This window comes from Bombus affinis, chromosome 17 (genome assembly GCF_024516045.1).
Source record: "Bombus affinis isolate iyBomAffi1 chromosome 17, iyBomAffi1.2, whole genome shotgun sequence".
Taxonomy (NCBI): Eukaryota; Metazoa; Arthropoda; class Insecta; order Hymenoptera; family Apidae; genus Bombus; species Bombus affinis.
The window spans coordinates 2,145,359-2,161,188 of NC_066360.1; the positions used below are offsets into that span (position 1 = coordinate 2,145,359).

Sequence of the window (15,830 nt, forward strand, 5' to 3'; positions counted from 1 at the left end):
ATTATTTAATAGCACATTGCAAAAATATTGAAGGGAAATTATGATCGTTTAAAAATATGAGGATTAATTATAATATAACGTGTACTGTGATTGTATTTTCATAAATATTTAATTTTATATATAAAAATATATAATTCACATATATAGGAAAACTTTTATTAATTTTAATTAACATCGAAAAATTTATATTTGAAGATACAAAAATTTAAATAACATTTCTTAAAATACTGAAGATTCTTAAGTAGACATAGTTAACCAATCAAATTTCGATTTATACCTTTCATATGCATGAAAGTATATATATGTATAATATAGTGAACACACAAGTACTTATCGAGTATGAAAATTTTCAACTGTTATCACTTTAGCTTATTACCTTAGCCTAACCTCAAATTAGAATTTAATGCAAGATTAAATAATAAATCTTAAAAGCATAATCTTGTTTTTATGTTCTATAGTTAAGAATAACATTTTATCAAATATTGAGATAACGAAGGTTATAGATCCCATGGCATTTCCACTGAACGATCAGATTTATACAAAATCTTTTACACCTAGAGAATACCAGGTAAGAGAGAATTTTCTAAATTATTTAAAGGATTTTAAGAAAATATATTGTATACAATATTTAAAATAAATATTATTGCAGGTAGAATTATTTTATGCTGCTAAAGATAGAGACATTATTGTTTGTTTAGGTAAAAATTATGAACAAACTTTTATTGTTATAAAATTAATCCAAGAATTTGCTACAAACAATAGAAGGTAATAATATATAGTTATAATTAATTTTTCTTCCTGGAGAATTCTTGCATTATTTTATTAAATTTCTTTTAAAATTATTTATTGCAAATTGTTAATTTAGATTATTAAGTGAAGGAGGAAGACGATCATTGTTCATATTGACAGATGAAGAAAAATGTACAATAAAAGCAAGCTACATACAACAACTGACAGATTTAAAAGTATTATTATGTGACACTTGTTCAGTTACAGAATTTATAGAAAACTTTGAAACTTCTCATGTAAGGAATATTTAATGTCTTATCAGTAATATGTTTACCAACATATATTATTATTATACTACTAACTTCTTAAATTTTCTATAAATTATTCTTAATAATTTTTTTAGGTACTAGTTACAACTGGTAAGACATGTGCACAATTATTGACAGATAAAAAAATTTTACCATGTCAGATAAATCTAGTCATAATTGATGAGTGCCATAAATCTATAGACAATAACGAACTAAAATTTATTTTACAAACTATTTTGGCATGTGAGAATGTTCCTAGAATCATTGGACTAGCTGTACCATTGTTTAATTTAACACAAGAGCCTGGAAGATTAGGATTGGAAATAGAAAAAGTAGAAAATACGTTTCAATGTGAAGTTGAAACAGCTAGTGATATATTATCTATATTGCGGTATGTATATTTTAGTATGCAAGGTAAATTTTGTGGTTAGAGTAAGAAATACAAAAAATTGATTAGTATAAAAAGTTTTCTTCTCATAATTTTGCTTGTTTCATAAGTTCAATATAATATACCGAGAACAAGTCTTTTTTTGTAAAAAAAATTTGTAGAAGTATTAATAATTGGTTTTATTAAGTCTTAAATTGAAGTAAATATATGTATATTTTATCTTTGAGATAACTCTATGCTAAAAGACACAAATATATTAAATTTAAAAATTTTTTGGCTTATTACAGAATAATTAATTTTTCTAATATTATATCTTAATATTATCTTAGATAAAAAGGTATTCAGAATTCTATTAAAATGATATACTGCAATTTTTAGGTGCATATATGAAATGAAATGTAATCTTAGGAAAATACATTTTAACATTTCTTCTTTACATTTTTTTTTCTATTTTTAATGAAACAAAAAATAAAGTTATTATAATTATATGATTCTAATATATGATGTTTTTACTCAATAGTGATCTTTCTTTAAATAGATATAGCCCTAAGCCTAAAGAATATGTAGTAGAATATGCTAAAAATGAAAAAGGAAAATTACATACTACTATAGAAAATTATATATTGCATGCTCTTGAATTTTTACGTGATCATCGTCATGATCCAACTGAGATTTACAATGAGGAATTCTATGAAGACATCCAAAAAATACCAGATCCTACAGAGAAACCTTTTGAGATGATGCAAGACTTTTTGTACATATTAGAAACTCTTGGACCATGGTGTGCAGATCGTGCTGCATTGGCTCTTCTAATTTTAACAGAAAAATTAAAAGTAAAGACACCTTATGAAAGACATTATCTATTATTAAACATGGTAGCATCTGTTTTCACAAAAATACGAGCTTTATGTGATAATACATTTGAAGTTTTATCTGAAAAGGAAAGAATATATAAATATACTACTCCAAAGGTTCATAGATTATTGCAAATTTTAAAAACATATACACCATATTATAATAAAGATATTAATAACACTGATAATAAACTAAAAGAAAATATTTCTCAAAAGTTACCAGTAAATAATAGGGAAGGGTTTACTAGAGATAGATTTGTGCAATCTAAAAAATCAGATTGTAATTGGAAAAATAATGAAGAAAATTGTAGAAAACCACCTAGAGCACCACGACACATGCGTGGTATTACAGATCCTGACTTACTTTGTGGAGTAATTTTTGTAAATAAGGCATTTGTGGCAAAAGTGTTGTTTTATTTGTTGAATGAAATATCTATGCATGATGAAGACTTACGTTTCTTGTCACCTCTTTATACGATTGAGAGGAATGTTGAGGATATTAGTTATTCAAAAGATTTAGAAATAGAACATAGAAAACAGGAAGAAGTTTTAAAAAGATTTAGGATACATGAATGTAATTTATTAATTTCGACTTCAATTTTAGAAGAAGGTTAGTCACTAATTTATCTTATTGTTACTACATAACTTATTTTAAATACTATTTTATTAATATTATACTAATACACCATTTTATGTTTGTTAGGTATAGATATTCCCAAATGCAATTTCGTAATGAGGTACGATTTTCCAAAAACTTATCAGTCATATGTACAATGTAAAACTCGTGCAAGAGCTACAGACGCATTATATGTGTTATTAGTACCACAAGAAATGTCAAAGGAGTATATATGGCAGCTAGCTCAATATCATTACATAGAAAAGGTATTAAATTATGGTAAATCCTTTTTAATTACTTTAATGGTAAAATTTAATGGAATATACGAACTGGATCTGATGTTTGATTAATGACTATATTGTCTGCTCGATTTAATTTAGTCATAAACTTCAGTGTGTACCAGTTTTAATATCAGCCATTTAATGTGGTTCATTACCTGTGTCCATTCCAGTCGAAAGTTTTAATGGAAGAGCATCAATCTATTTTGTAGACTTTGTTAGTAAAATGTTCTAATAACGAACCGTCTGAAGAAGAAGAAAACGAAGCAGACATGTATGCTGCTATGATACCACATTATAAACCGCTTGATGGAGATGATGCACCTAAAGTTACTTTTAATTCTGCAATATCACTAGTAAACAGGTAGTATAAAATTATAAATAGAAAACAATGAAGACACTTTAAATATTTTATAATCATAATTCTAGAAATTATTTCATATTATTATAAAATTTTATTTGTTTAGATACTGTGCGAAATTACCTAGTGATACTTTTACAAGGTTAACTCCAGAATGGTCCATTCAAGAAATGGTTGTTGATAATAAATTTATGTACACATGTTCTTTACGACTTCCTATAAATTCCCCAGTAAAATATGTTGTACTGGTAAATATTTTTGTTCCTTATAATAGAAGCATAATATTAAATCTTTTCCAATATGTATGTGTGTATGTGAATTATTGTATATTACACTATTAAGATATTATTTCAGTCATATCCTATGCCTAATAGAGCTATGGCAAGACGAATGGCTGCTTTACAGTTATGCATTGATTTACACAAAAAAAATGAAATAGACGATAATTTGTTACCCATTGGAAAGGAAAATTTTAAAGCTAAACCAGAGGATGCAGAAGTACCTGCTCTACCAGATGAAAGTAAAGTGGATTTTTCTGAAGCTCGACCGGGAACAACCAAGCGCAGACAATATTATTATAAAAAGGTTTTATTCATAAAAGATAAAAATTATAGTAATATATACTTTATTTAATCCTAATATTAAATTGTGCTTCATAGACAGCCGAGGCATTAACAGATTGTAGACCAATTATTGGAGTTCCTTCTTATTTATATCATATTAATCTGGTTTTGAGTTGTCCTTTACCTGAAGAACAAAATACAAGAGGTCGACGTATATATCCTCCTGAGGAATCAGCGATTGGTTTTGGTATAATAACATTAAAAGAAATTCCTAAGGTAGTCATAATTACACACATACACACACATAAACACACACACACATACAAAATGTGTAAATTGTTTGCAATATTAAGCATTAACTTTTCATTTTAGTTATGTCCATTTCCTATTTATACTAGATCTGGGGAAGTTCATGTAAAATTAAAACTTAGTAAACAGACTATAGTTCTAAATGAAATGCAAGTAGAAAAAATTGCTATTTTTCTTAATTATACTTTTACAAATGTATTAAGATTACAACAATATTTGATGCTTTTTGATCCTAATGCTTCAGAAAACTCATATATGATTGTACCTGTGAAATTAGGTAACCGTGAACATTCTTAAAAATATTATCATTATTTATACTATATTTGATATTATATACATACAAATCTATTTTTTACAGATGAACAATCTGACGTTATTGTAGATTGGAATTTCTTAGAATGTATATATAAAAATCGAAATGCAGGGCCAACTAAAGTTCCCGAAGAAATTAGAAAAAATTTCAAGTTTGATGCATCAAAATACCATGATGCAGTAATTATGCCATGGTATAGAAGTCAGGATCAACCTCAGGTATTTTAATGAAAATCTAATATGAATGAAAAAACGTTGCAATTGAAATACATTATATTTTCTTGCTCGTTTTAGTACTTTTATGTTGCTGAAATTTGTACAAATTTAAATCCCAAATCTTCTTTTCCTGGTGATGATTATAGCACTTTTGAAGAATATTATCTTAAAAAATATGATATACAGATACAAAATTTAGATCAACCTTTACTAGATGTGGATCACACATCAGCTAGATTGAATTTTTTAACACCAAGGTAAATATGATGCAAAATATATGATTATATTTAAAATTGTTTTTATAATTATATTTATAATTTATAATATTTACAATGTATATATTATATATATATACACACACACACACACACACACACACACACACACAATATTATTATTGAATAAATATGAAATAAAATAAATATACTATATTTATATCAAATATTTTATTTTAGGTATGTTAATCGGAAAGGTGTTGCTTTACCAACAAGCAGTGAGGAAACAAAACGGGCAAAACGGGAAAATCTGGAGCAAAAACAAATTCTTGTTGCTGAATTATGCGCAATTCATCCTTTTCCAGCTTCACTTTGGAGACAAGCAGTTTGTTTACCTTGTATTTTATATAGAATTAATGCTCTATTACTTGCTAATCAAATACGGTGTCAAGTTGCACGAATGATAAATTTAGGACAGGAGAATTTAAATATGGGTAGATATAAAATTATAGAAATTACTTCTGGAGTTTTCGTTTTTTGATTTTAATGTGAAAATATTTTAGATTTTGAGTGGCCACCATTAGATTTTGGTTGGAGTTTAGCGGAGGTTTTAAAGAAATCTAAGGAATCTGAAAAAGCAAAGTTAGCCAAAAATGAAACTATCCAACAAAATTCTACAATTGATACAATTGATAATAAATGTCAAAATATACCTAAAGATATAATAGACAGTTTACACAAATCAGACAAAGAAGACTTGAATGAAAATAATTACGAGTTTCAAATAAAAAATGATAAGATAATCGAAATAGAGGAACAAATTTCAAATGACGAAAATGAATTAGAAATCGGTACTTGGTCGAGCGACATGGCAATGAATTCTCTGGATTTTGAAACAAATAATTTAAAGTCATTTCCCTTAAATGTAACTGTTTTACCAAATGATTTTAACTGGAGTGATATTCGATACGGATCCCCTGCGTGTGAATCAGATTTCGACGGTTATGAATCAGACGATATTTATAGCGATGGATTTGTCGATAGTTCTGATGAAAGTGAAGATGAAAACAGAGGGTTACGAATTTCTTACATGGGAGAAAATATTGCAGAAGCTGTAGAAGACGAGAAACAGATGTCTAAGCAAGAGACCAATAAAAAAATTTTGGATTTGTTAGAAACTGAGAAAAGTTTGGATGACGTTTTATGGTCGTACACGGAAGAGAAAGAGAATTCTTCAATTACGAAGCATAGACAAGCTCATTATGAATTTGCTAAAGTAAGAGAATTTGAAATAATGCAAAATGGATCTTTTATATCCTGTGATAATGAAATTGCAATAAAGAAGAAAGCTTCATGTAATTTACAATGTGAAGAAAATTTGCCGAACTATAAACACAAAGATTATGTAGAAACTGTAGTCGAAAAATTCAGTAAAAAAATATTAAATAACAATGATACTGTACAACTGATAAAGAAGGATTCTAATTCATCGAAATTTACATATCATTCAGATAGTAATCTTTTTAGCTTTGATTTTCAACCAGAACTAGAAAACCATGCGGGCCCAAGTCCTAGTTTAATCTTACAAGCTTTAACTATGTCCAATGCAAATGATGGTATTAACTTAGAACGTTTAGAAACTATTGGTGATTCTTTTTTGAAATATGCTATAACTACTTATTTATATTGTACATATGATAATATACATGAAGGCAAGCTTAGTCACTTAAGATCTAAACAGGTATACAAAATTCGAAATATTAATTAGCTTTGTTGGTTATAATAATTTATTTTAATATAATGAAAACTTTTTAGGTCAGTAATTTAAATTTATACAGATTAGGGAGACAAAAAATGTTAGGTGAGAGCATGATAGCAACAAAATTCGAACCACATGACAATTGGTTACCTCCTTGCTATTATGTACCAAAGGAACTTGAACAAGCATTAATTGAATCTGGTGTACCTTCTACTTTGTGGAATCAAGCCGACATTCCAGCTTTGCAAGCCGTAAATCCCTCTGAAATAACTCAATTAGTTCGAGAAACGGAACAAAAATTGGGTGTCATGAAAACTGAACTTGATCGGAATGAGACATCACTTTCGAATAATTTAGATAACATGCGTTGTTTTATACCGTACAATTTAATTACGCAACATAGCATTCCCGATAAAAGTATCGCAGATTGCGTGGAAGCGTTAATTGGAGCTTATTTAATTGCTTGTGGATCTAGAGGTGCATTACTTTTCATGGCTTGGTTAGGGATTCATGTTTTACCTACAGAAGAGATTACTATTATACAAGAATCAGAACCAAGAGAAAGAGTTCCAGGTAGTACCCCTTATATAAAAGGAACGAACGAAAAGGGACAAACAACATGGACACAGGTATCTATAATTGATTTATATAACTATAAATAAATATCATATATAAAGCATATCAATTATTGTAGATTCGTTATGGAAAATTGGAAGAACCACAAAACCCCTTACTTCGATACATTCCTGATCCAGAACAAGAATTAAAAATGATGCTTGATGGTTATGAAGAATTAGAGAAAAGTATAGGATATGAATTTCATGACATTAGTTATTTATTACAAGCATTTACTCATGCATCATATCAACCTAATAGGCTGACAGATTGTTACCAACGTTTAGAGTTTCTTGGAGATGCTGTTTTAGGTAGCAAATAATTGGTTCTTTTCATTCTAGTATAATTTCCAATAGTGAAAAATTTAATATAGAAATTGTAATTTTAGATTATTTAATAACAAGACATTTATATGAAGATGCTCGTCAACATTCTCCAGGCGCTTTAACAGATTTACGATCCGCCTTAGTTAATAATACTATATTTGCTTCTTTAGCTGTAAGATGTGGATTTCATAAATATTTTCGACATCTTTCTCCTGGTCTAAGTATTGTTATAAATCGTTTCGTTAGGATTCAAGAAGAAAATGGACATTCTATTAGCGAAGAAGTAAGAATCTTTAAACAAATTTGCTTATATATATGCATTACATGTGTGTCCATATTTTATTATTATTATTTGTTTCTTTCTAAGTATTATTTAATTGGAGAAGAAGAATGCGAAGAAGCTGAAGATGTAGAGGTACCAAAAGCATTAGGTGATGTTTTTGAATCACTAGCTGGTGCAATTTATTTAGATAGTGGAATGTCTTTGGATGCAGTATGGAGCGTCTATTACGCCATTATGAAAAATGAAATTGGTAATTTCTAAAAATATCTTTTATTTAATTACAAAGATAAATTTTTTATGAAAAGAAACAACAGGGCTATTTTACCATTTCAGAACAATTCAGCACCAATGTTCCTAAATCTCCAATTCGTGAACTATTAGAATTAGAGCCTGAAACAGCAAAATTTGGAAAACCAGAAAAATTGGCTGATGGACGAAGAGTTCGAGTTACAGTGGATGTTTTTGGTAAGGGCTCTTTTAAAGGAATTGGCAGAAATTACAGAATTGCAAAATGTACTGCAGCAAAATGTGCTTTAAAAAAGCTGAAGAAGATGCAGAATTATTCAAGAGATAAACTATGATAGCATATACAATATTAGATCAAAATGAAAACATAAAATGAGATTAATTTCTGTATTACTGTTAAAATATATTTCTATAAAATTATACCCATAAATACTTATGAATTTGTAATATAAACAAATTTTATGTATCCTAGCCTAAAATAACATTGCACTAACGTTATAGGATGGATTTATGAATTGCACGAATTAATAGAAACGATATATATCGAAGTTTATTATTACAATTAACGAAACAAAATTTTGGGGAAGAAGCGTAAATATATTGTTATATTGTAAATATTTAAACAATCATACAAAAAGTACTTAAAAATTCCAAAACTATTTTTCAAATATGCTATATTGAAATATGTAGCTCTGGTATTCAATGTATTATAAGTATTGATTTAATCAATTGTAAGTAACTTTTTTCTATGACATAAAATATCTTTCGAGCATCTCATTATCTTATAAATTATGCAATTTGTTGTTTACCAATTTTCCTCAAAATTCTAGTCAATACATTATATGCTTTTTAAACATATTTTCCCAGTATTAAAAAGATTTAGAACCGGTGGAATTTTTTATAATAGAAATATACACAATAAACATATTGTATAGAAAAATTAATACGTATTAGGGAAATTAATAGCTAAATTTAAAAAGTTAAAGATTAATATCTTCTTTCTTAATGAAGTTGTTCCCAATGAAGTTGTATAATTTTTTATACCTTTAAGTTTTTATCAATACCTAATTATTATTTATTAAGAAATTGACAATTTCGATTTCAAGTAAAATTATGAAAAATGTATAATCTAAAACGGAAATACATCATACGGTCATAGTTTTATACGATATGATAAGTTTAAAATTGTCATATAAAGTTTATAGATTAATATATATATGTAGATGGTACATATCACTGTATCATGTACATATAACACTTTTTATTAATTTTTATTAATCATTTTTCTGCATATTTGAATGTAACATAATCGCTATGTAACTAGCATTACTCTTCTTTTTTTGTAGAAACGAATATTTGTTAGGTAAGTTGTACGAATTTTTTGTAATAAATGTTTTTAATTACATAAAATAAGAGAATGAATCTTAAATTGTGCTATAAAATTAAATTTTTTTAATATAATACAATAACGTTATTATATGTATATTTAAATATATTAAAACTTTCAATTAGATATTTTTAATTTTAAACTTTCACGATGGTTATTAGACGACATATATATTTATAGCTTTTCGAGATTTGATTGTGTCTTTAATAATGTGTTGGTTCTGATGTTTTATGAACATTGCAGTTCACATTTTCGAGGAAGACCTGAAACAGAATAGAATTGTAATGTTCATGAAACGTTGAAATAAAGACCAATGCGCTATTAAAAACACGACCAGAACCCGAAGAACCACGAATATATCATTTAATTAGAAATGTTTGCAAAATATAATATATATACAATTTAATATTTTTCTATATCTATTTAAAATGAAAATGTTAAGAGCCAAACTGGCTATAAAAAAGAGCTATAGCAGGATCTTCACATTTGCATGTAATTAACACGTCACGAAATTTATCTAAGATTTGTAATAATTGCGATCTACGAATATTTTCTAAATACATAATCTCTTCTAAATGATGACCTCCATTAAAGTAACCAAGACGGCATAATCTGTCAAGTAATTTTCTATCATCAGAAGGAATATCATACTCTTCCGATTGATAATTGTATATTCCATTTTCTTTATGAAGTGTTATTGATAGTTCTTCATTTATATCAGCTGAAGTACCTTTTGGAACATCACTTAAGTTACATGCACTACTACTGTCTGTGATTTCATTTATATTATGATTCAATTCATCTTTTGCATCCTTAAAAAATATGTGGCAGATTATAATTAAAAAATAATTTAATTTATAGTTGAAAAATAAATTTCTTTAAACTTACCAATGATATTCGTCCGTGTACAGTTGGCATATATTGTACATATGTATGTAGTTGTAAAAGTAAATGATTCTTTAATAACCATATTATTATTTTTACTAATTGTGTTTGTTGTTGTGACTGACTCAAAGGATTTAACTGTTGACTTATGGAAATTGGTAGTGAAAAATCACTGAGAACCTATTACCAGTAGAAATTTAATTTTATATACAACTCAAATAATTATATAGTAATTATATAAAATTATATAAACAATTCTTTCACATACTTGTAAAAGACAAAGCCCAGGAAATTCTTCAGAAAATACCTCTAACAATTGATTTGTAATAATAGCATCTGGTGATACAACATAAACATTGCTTTCACAAAGAGGATAAATTATAGTAGCTTTAGCCCAATATATTAAATGCCCAGTCAATTGAAAAACTTGAGTTAGTGTTAAGTCAGAATCAGCAGCTAGAGTTTGTAGACTTTTTAAAGGACTATACATTTGGATTAGACGTTTAAGTGCAGGAGAAGAATCTATTGGAAGTGAATCTAATAAATCTAAAGGTTCAATGAGTAATAGTATACCGTGATAAGGCCTTAAACTGTTTAAACACCTGCAATAAAGTTTAATGTTCAATATTTACTTCAATTCGTAATTATTGAATATAATATTTACCTGTCTATTATTTCTGGATTGATAACAAATCCTTTTTTATGAGATTGATGAACCTTTTGTGGGAGACAGAAACGTACTTGAATCCATTTATTAATCATAATATTGATTATACCAGAAGTAGTAAGACTACTAAACACAGACTTCAAATCACGTGAAAGCGAACTTCTTTGCAATATTAATTCATATGGCGACTCATCACAATCACTTTCACCTTCTGATCTATAAATACATATAAGAAGTTCTAATTGTTATTCTTTTATCACATATATAATTCTATATACCTAGTAGCAACTTCATCATGAGTAGAAACCATAATCTTTATTTCTTCTGTTAAAAATCCACATCTCTTTTCTTCGTGTCTCAAAGCTATGCCTAACCTAAGATAAATAACACTTGAAATTTTGTCTTTCATATATCATGCTTTTATAATATAATATATGACAAACCTTCTACTTAAATCATAATAACATTTTACTATAGAATGGCTGGCTTGAGCTTGAAGGGCAAAGACTATATTAAAAAGCATCGAAGAATTAACCTCTTTCATTCCATGAGATGGAACTAAAGTTGGATGTCCAACAAAACGGACATCATTTACTTTTAATTCGAACTTTTGTTCACATAATTCTGGTTTAACAGCAAATAATGTAGATAATACTTCGTCAGTTATTCCAGTCAAATTCCCATTGCTTATGTTAGAGATTGGAAAAGGTAAAGACTGTTAACAAAATTTATTGAATGTTATTAAATTACTTTATTTGTGCAATGATATCATGTGATATTGAATTAATAACATTTGTCACAAAGAACTAGGTCAGAATATTATATGAAACAGACCTGTAATAAATCCTCTGTGATAGTTAAAGAATAAGGATTTTTTCTTCTAGTACATTGATTAGAATCTCGTATATGTTTCGCTACGTGTGGATATCGAAATAAAAGTCTATCACCTTTACTATCACTTTTCACAAGAATTATACTCAATGGATTTATCTCCATAACTGCTGTTAATCGATATAGAGGTTATATGAAATCTTGTCATCAATAAATTATTAACCAGAAAATTTAATTAGTTAGAAAGGAAATCGGTAAATATATAATCGGTAAAAATATAAACTCGAAATAATTTTATATTCGAGATATAAATACCATTTTTCTGAGTAAACATTTTTTGACATATTGCTCATTACGTTTTACCGGAACCACGCGGTTTAGATATTACGCTATTCTTAAGTTTAACACACATGCATTTTGGTTTAACAAACATGGTTTTTTAAAGGTTCGTTTAAGAAATTTGTACTGCAAATTCATAGATATTATATGATTATAATTAAACATTTAATCGTATGTTTAAGTAGTCAAATTATTTCTCGTGTTTAGTATACTGATTACAGTGGTAATGTGTTTATACATTTATCATTCTTTATCCTGTTTTTGAATACTATAGGATTATTTCGTCTCCAATCTATGTCTATTATAATATTTTAATAAAATTTATATTTTAATTTAAGAATTTTCTATTCTTTTAAATCTTGCGGTCGCGCAATGATCTCCTGTAAATACGCGATAAAATACATTAAGCGAATAATTCTAAATAATATAATATATTTTACTTCTTTAATAATATGAAAGATATAGTTTAATTACGATTGATAAAGATAACATCATTAATTTTTTTAAAATCATACATGTACATTATACGTAGAACATTATTGCATGAATAAATTAAATGATATTATTGTTATTGTTACAGGCGCAAGGAGTAGACTGGCTGAAGAAATTTTCTCCGCCGTTCAATACGACAACGCGTGCGCTTTTCTTCCGAAGGGGCCAGTAGTCGTTCTAATGGTACTTTCATACGAGGGTGTTGTTTAACGGTGAGAATGTACTTTTCAGTGTTATTATTGTCTTCTTCGTATTTAAAAATAAATAAAACAATGCATATCATATTGTTTTTATCGTTCACCTATTTTTTCAATTAAATTGAAGATAATATAAAAACCAACATTAGGAATCAAAGGTGTTAATTAATCACAAAAAAGCAAAGAGTAAATGAAATATAATAACTTTATAAATATCAAATAATTATCATCTTGTTAAATATATAATAAATGTTTACCTAATATTGTTGGCTGTTCCTTTTAAGTAAATTAAAAATATAATTAATCGAGCAAAGAATAAGTGGTTTAAACAAATTTCGTTTCGCTTAACCATACAATGAATATTAGTCATTAATTAACTATTTCTGTAATGTTAATGATAGATGAGAGGTTTTGATTTAACAATGAATAATTCGGGTTGTGCGACTTGCACACTCGAACCACCGCCTGATATTCTTCATATACCGCCACCGCCGTTCCCAGCGATTCTCCAACAAAGTTCCGACTTTTATCCGCACACGGATTTATTATCGTTTCCACCTCATCTCAATGACAGCCCTTGTAAACATTTCTGCGATCGCCGCTCCGAAGGTGTTCAATACATAGAAATGCCTCAACAAGGTCTACTATGAAATCTATAATTATTTTACACTCACTTATTTATACTCGTTTAATCAATTTATTTATTTGTATTTATAATTCGATGTTCTATCATATTATATTTTAAACATTTTCAATTTTAAAAATAGTCAAAACGAAAAAATACGTAATTCGTTTAAGAATAAATAAATATATATAATTTATTACATTTTTAGGAACAGTATTTGACGATACATGGTTGCTGGTTCTAATATCCTCCTGTATCGGTGTTATTTTCATAGGCATCATTCTAGCGATATTACTCTTGAAATGCAAATTGTAAGTCTCCTTCCATTATTTATTTTTTAAGAATAATAAGATAGAGAACAATCAAAATTATCAGTTAAATACAAATTGAAAATGCAAATAAAATATTGAATCATGATTATATTTTACGAAATATATATCAAGTGAATAAATTTTATAACCAAAACAATATAGAATAACAATAAACTTTTACTCTGCAGCAATAGAAGTGGCAAGAGTGGGGTAATTTCTATACCAAACACAACATCTGGTATACAAGCAAAAAACGGGAGGATTCAAAACGAAGCTGTTCTTTATCCCTGTGCAACTGATACTATGCAAGATAGCCGTGTTATGTGGGCTACCCTGACTCCACGGGGTACCACCAGACACTATCTAGAGGAACATACCTATGAAACTATTGGCGGTGGACAATTCCATAAGCGTGCCTGTTCAACTACGCCAACTGAACATGTAAAACTTAAGGCAATTTAATATTACGTTTGTATACGTAATTATACTTTCATTCACGTACACGGTCCCAAGAAATTTTGTTACAATTGCAATAAGTCGAATAAACTATCGATAGTGAAAAATAATTGTAACTCTAAACAATGACAAAACGGAAACAATATACACTGACTAATGTAAGAATAAAGAAAGAATGTACAATTATTTATTCCAAAAAATTGTATATTCCTTGAATGAAGTAAGGAAACATTTAAAATATCTGAAGATAGATTATTGATTTTGCAGACTTACGCAGATCCACCGGTAACTACCCCGATTCAAAATCGCCTGAAGGACGACAAAGCCTTTGATAACACTGCGTTTGTAGATTACGAAGAACCTTCGTTAATGAAGACTGACTATTATCAGCTCAATGATGTTTTGGAGTCAAATGATCCAGGCAATGTTTTAATACTCACATTTTTATTGATAAATATTATTAGCGCATCTGTAATTTAATTTTGATTTTGATTATAGGTATACAAAGAGGAACATCGCGCCCACGCGTCAGTTCGCCGACACGAATCGAACATCCAAATTTACCACCCCTTAATCTTCACCCTCATAAACGTTCCTCTCGTAAAGGATCTGCTACACCACAAGCTACGGATACTTTATTAAGAAGTAGTATCACATCATCTACATATATTCCTACTATATAAGTTTTACGTCCAATCTTTGTTATACATACATATTTAAAGGCTTATACAATAAGCGACATAAACAATGGTACATTTTGTATACATTACATTTACACCTAGTCATTATAAATAAGAAATAACTGCCAGTCAAATTAAAGCGACCTAGTCGTTAGCCTGTATATGTAAATTATATATACTTTTTTCTTTAACCAATTAAAAAATTGAAATCATAGTAATGTGGTCGAGTTAGTATATTTAGATATATAACATTCTGTATATGTTAAATTTGTATTGTGTATGAAATATCATATATCTAATAAAATTTAGGGATATATGTTAAAATTAATCTTATTTCATACACCCATGTATATTTTATTTTGGCTAATAAAATTTTATCATTTTCACGAACATTTTCATAATACTAATTTATTATAGATAGGAACTCAGATATAGTCAAACAAAGAAGATAATATGTAAGTATTTTTGTATGTATTAAATATTAACAATTCTAAATTCCCTGTAAATTTCGATTTTATATAAAAACCAGATTGATGGAACACGTTAGTGCTTTGTAAATCTACCATATTTCATATAAGTATA

At 27.7% G+C, this 15,830-nt stretch overlaps 3 protein-coding genes across 8 annotated transcripts; 2 read left to right on the forward strand and 1 right to left on the reverse strand.

The window, feature by feature from the left end:
* Positions 1-305: 305 nt before the first annotated feature.
* Positions 306-8,798, forward strand: LOC126926186 (endoribonuclease Dcr-1). 2 transcript variants are annotated; one of them, XM_050742321.1, is made up of 20 exons: positions 306-568; positions 650-765; positions 866-1,025; positions 1,133-1,428; positions 1,946-2,889; positions 2,983-3,161; positions 3,386-3,537; positions 3,641-3,782; positions 3,889-4,119; positions 4,194-4,373; positions 4,470-4,683; positions 4,765-4,937; positions 5,013-5,191; positions 5,390-5,643; positions 5,713-6,890; positions 6,965-7,537; positions 7,603-7,834; positions 7,912-8,132; positions 8,217-8,382; positions 8,466-8,798. In XM_050742321.1, the coding sequence occupies exons 1-20, from the start codon at positions 509-511 to the stop codon at positions 8,711-8,713; spliced, it is 5,898 nt and encodes a 1,965-aa protein (XP_050598278.1). In that variant the 5' UTR covers positions 306-508; the 3' UTR covers positions 8,714-8,798. The 2 variants fall into 2 exon arrangements, with proteins under 2 accessions (XP_050598278.1, XP_050598279.1); XM_050742322.1 differs by having other exon boundaries at positions 307-568; positions 1,964-2,889.
* A 104-nt stretch (positions 8,799-8,902) lies between these two features.
* Positions 8,903-13,031, reverse strand: LOC126926191 (GATOR complex protein NPRL3). Of its 4 annotated transcripts, none has more exons than XM_050742342.1 (9): positions 12,464-13,030; positions 12,152-12,318; positions 11,761-12,032; positions 11,596-11,691; positions 11,315-11,533; positions 10,919-11,252; positions 10,654-10,830; positions 10,349-10,577; positions 8,903-10,028 (listed from the first exon to the last, which is right to left on the reverse strand). In XM_050742342.1, exons 1-9 carry the CDS (start codon positions 12,480-12,482, stop codon positions 9,994-9,996), a joined length of 1,548 nt encoding a protein of 515 aa, XP_050598299.1. In that variant the 5' UTR covers positions 12,483-13,030; the 3' UTR covers positions 8,903-9,993. The 4 variants fall into 4 exon arrangements, with proteins under 4 accessions (XP_050598299.1, XP_050598300.1, XP_050598298.1 ...); XM_050742343.1 differs by having other exon boundaries at positions 10,496-10,577; positions 12,464-13,028; XM_050742341.1 differs by having other exon boundaries at positions 8,903-10,577; positions 12,464-13,031.
* A 36-nt stretch (positions 13,032-13,067) lies between these two features.
* On the forward strand, positions 13,068-15,638 carry LOC126926199 (uncharacterized). 2 transcript variants are annotated; one of them, XM_050742363.1, is made up of 6 exons: positions 13,068-13,191; positions 13,578-13,815; positions 14,010-14,112; positions 14,301-14,565; positions 14,836-14,989; positions 15,067-15,638. In XM_050742363.1, the coding sequence occupies exons 2-6, from the start codon at positions 13,578-13,580 to the stop codon at positions 15,249-15,251; spliced, it is 945 nt and encodes a 314-aa protein (XP_050598320.1). In that variant the 5' UTR covers positions 13,068-13,191; the 3' UTR covers positions 15,252-15,638. The 2 variants fall into 2 exon arrangements, with proteins under 2 accessions (XP_050598320.1, XP_050598321.1); XM_050742364.1 differs by having other exon boundaries at positions 14,301-14,553.
* Positions 15,639-15,830: the final 192 nt, after the last annotated feature.

What these genes read in the sequence shown, in the direction of transcription:
- LOC126926186 (XM_050742321.1), top strand. Translation starts at nt 509, where the DNA reads ATGGCATTTCCACTGAACGATCAGATTTATACAAAATCTTTTACACCT. An exon ending in CATTAAAAGAAATTCCTAAG is followed by an intron (nt 4,374 to 4,469) that starts GTAGTCATAATT and finishes TTTTCATTTTAG; the next exon opens with TTATGTCCATTTCCTATTTA. An exon ending in ACAGGAGAATTTAAATATGG is followed by an intron (nt 5,644 to 5,712) that starts GTAGATATAAAA and finishes AAAATATTTTAG; the next exon opens with ATTTTGAGTGGCCACCATTA.
- LOC126926191 (XM_050742341.1), bottom strand. An exon ending in TCACAGAGGATTTATTACAG is followed by an intron (nt 12,033 to 12,151) that starts GTCTGTTTCATA and finishes TTTTGTTAACAG; the next exon opens with TCTTTACCTTTTCCAATCTC. An exon ending in TACACGGACGAATATCATTG is followed by an intron (nt 10,578 to 10,653) that starts GTAAGTTTAAAG and finishes ATATTTTTTAAG; the next exon opens with GATGCAAAAGATGAATTGAA.
- LOC126926199 (XM_050742363.1), top strand. Translation starts at nt 13,578, where the DNA reads ATGAGAGGTTTTGATTTAACAATGAATAATTCGGGTTGTGCGACTTGC. An exon ending in CTGAACATGTAAAACTTAAG is followed by an intron (nt 14,566 to 14,835) that starts GCAATTTAATAT and finishes TTGATTTTGCAG; the next exon opens with ACTTACGCAGATCCACCGGT. An exon ending in TTTGGAGTCAAATGATCCAG is followed by an intron (nt 14,990 to 15,066) that starts GCAATGTTTTAA and finishes TTTTGATTATAG; the next exon opens with GTATACAAAGAGGAACATCG.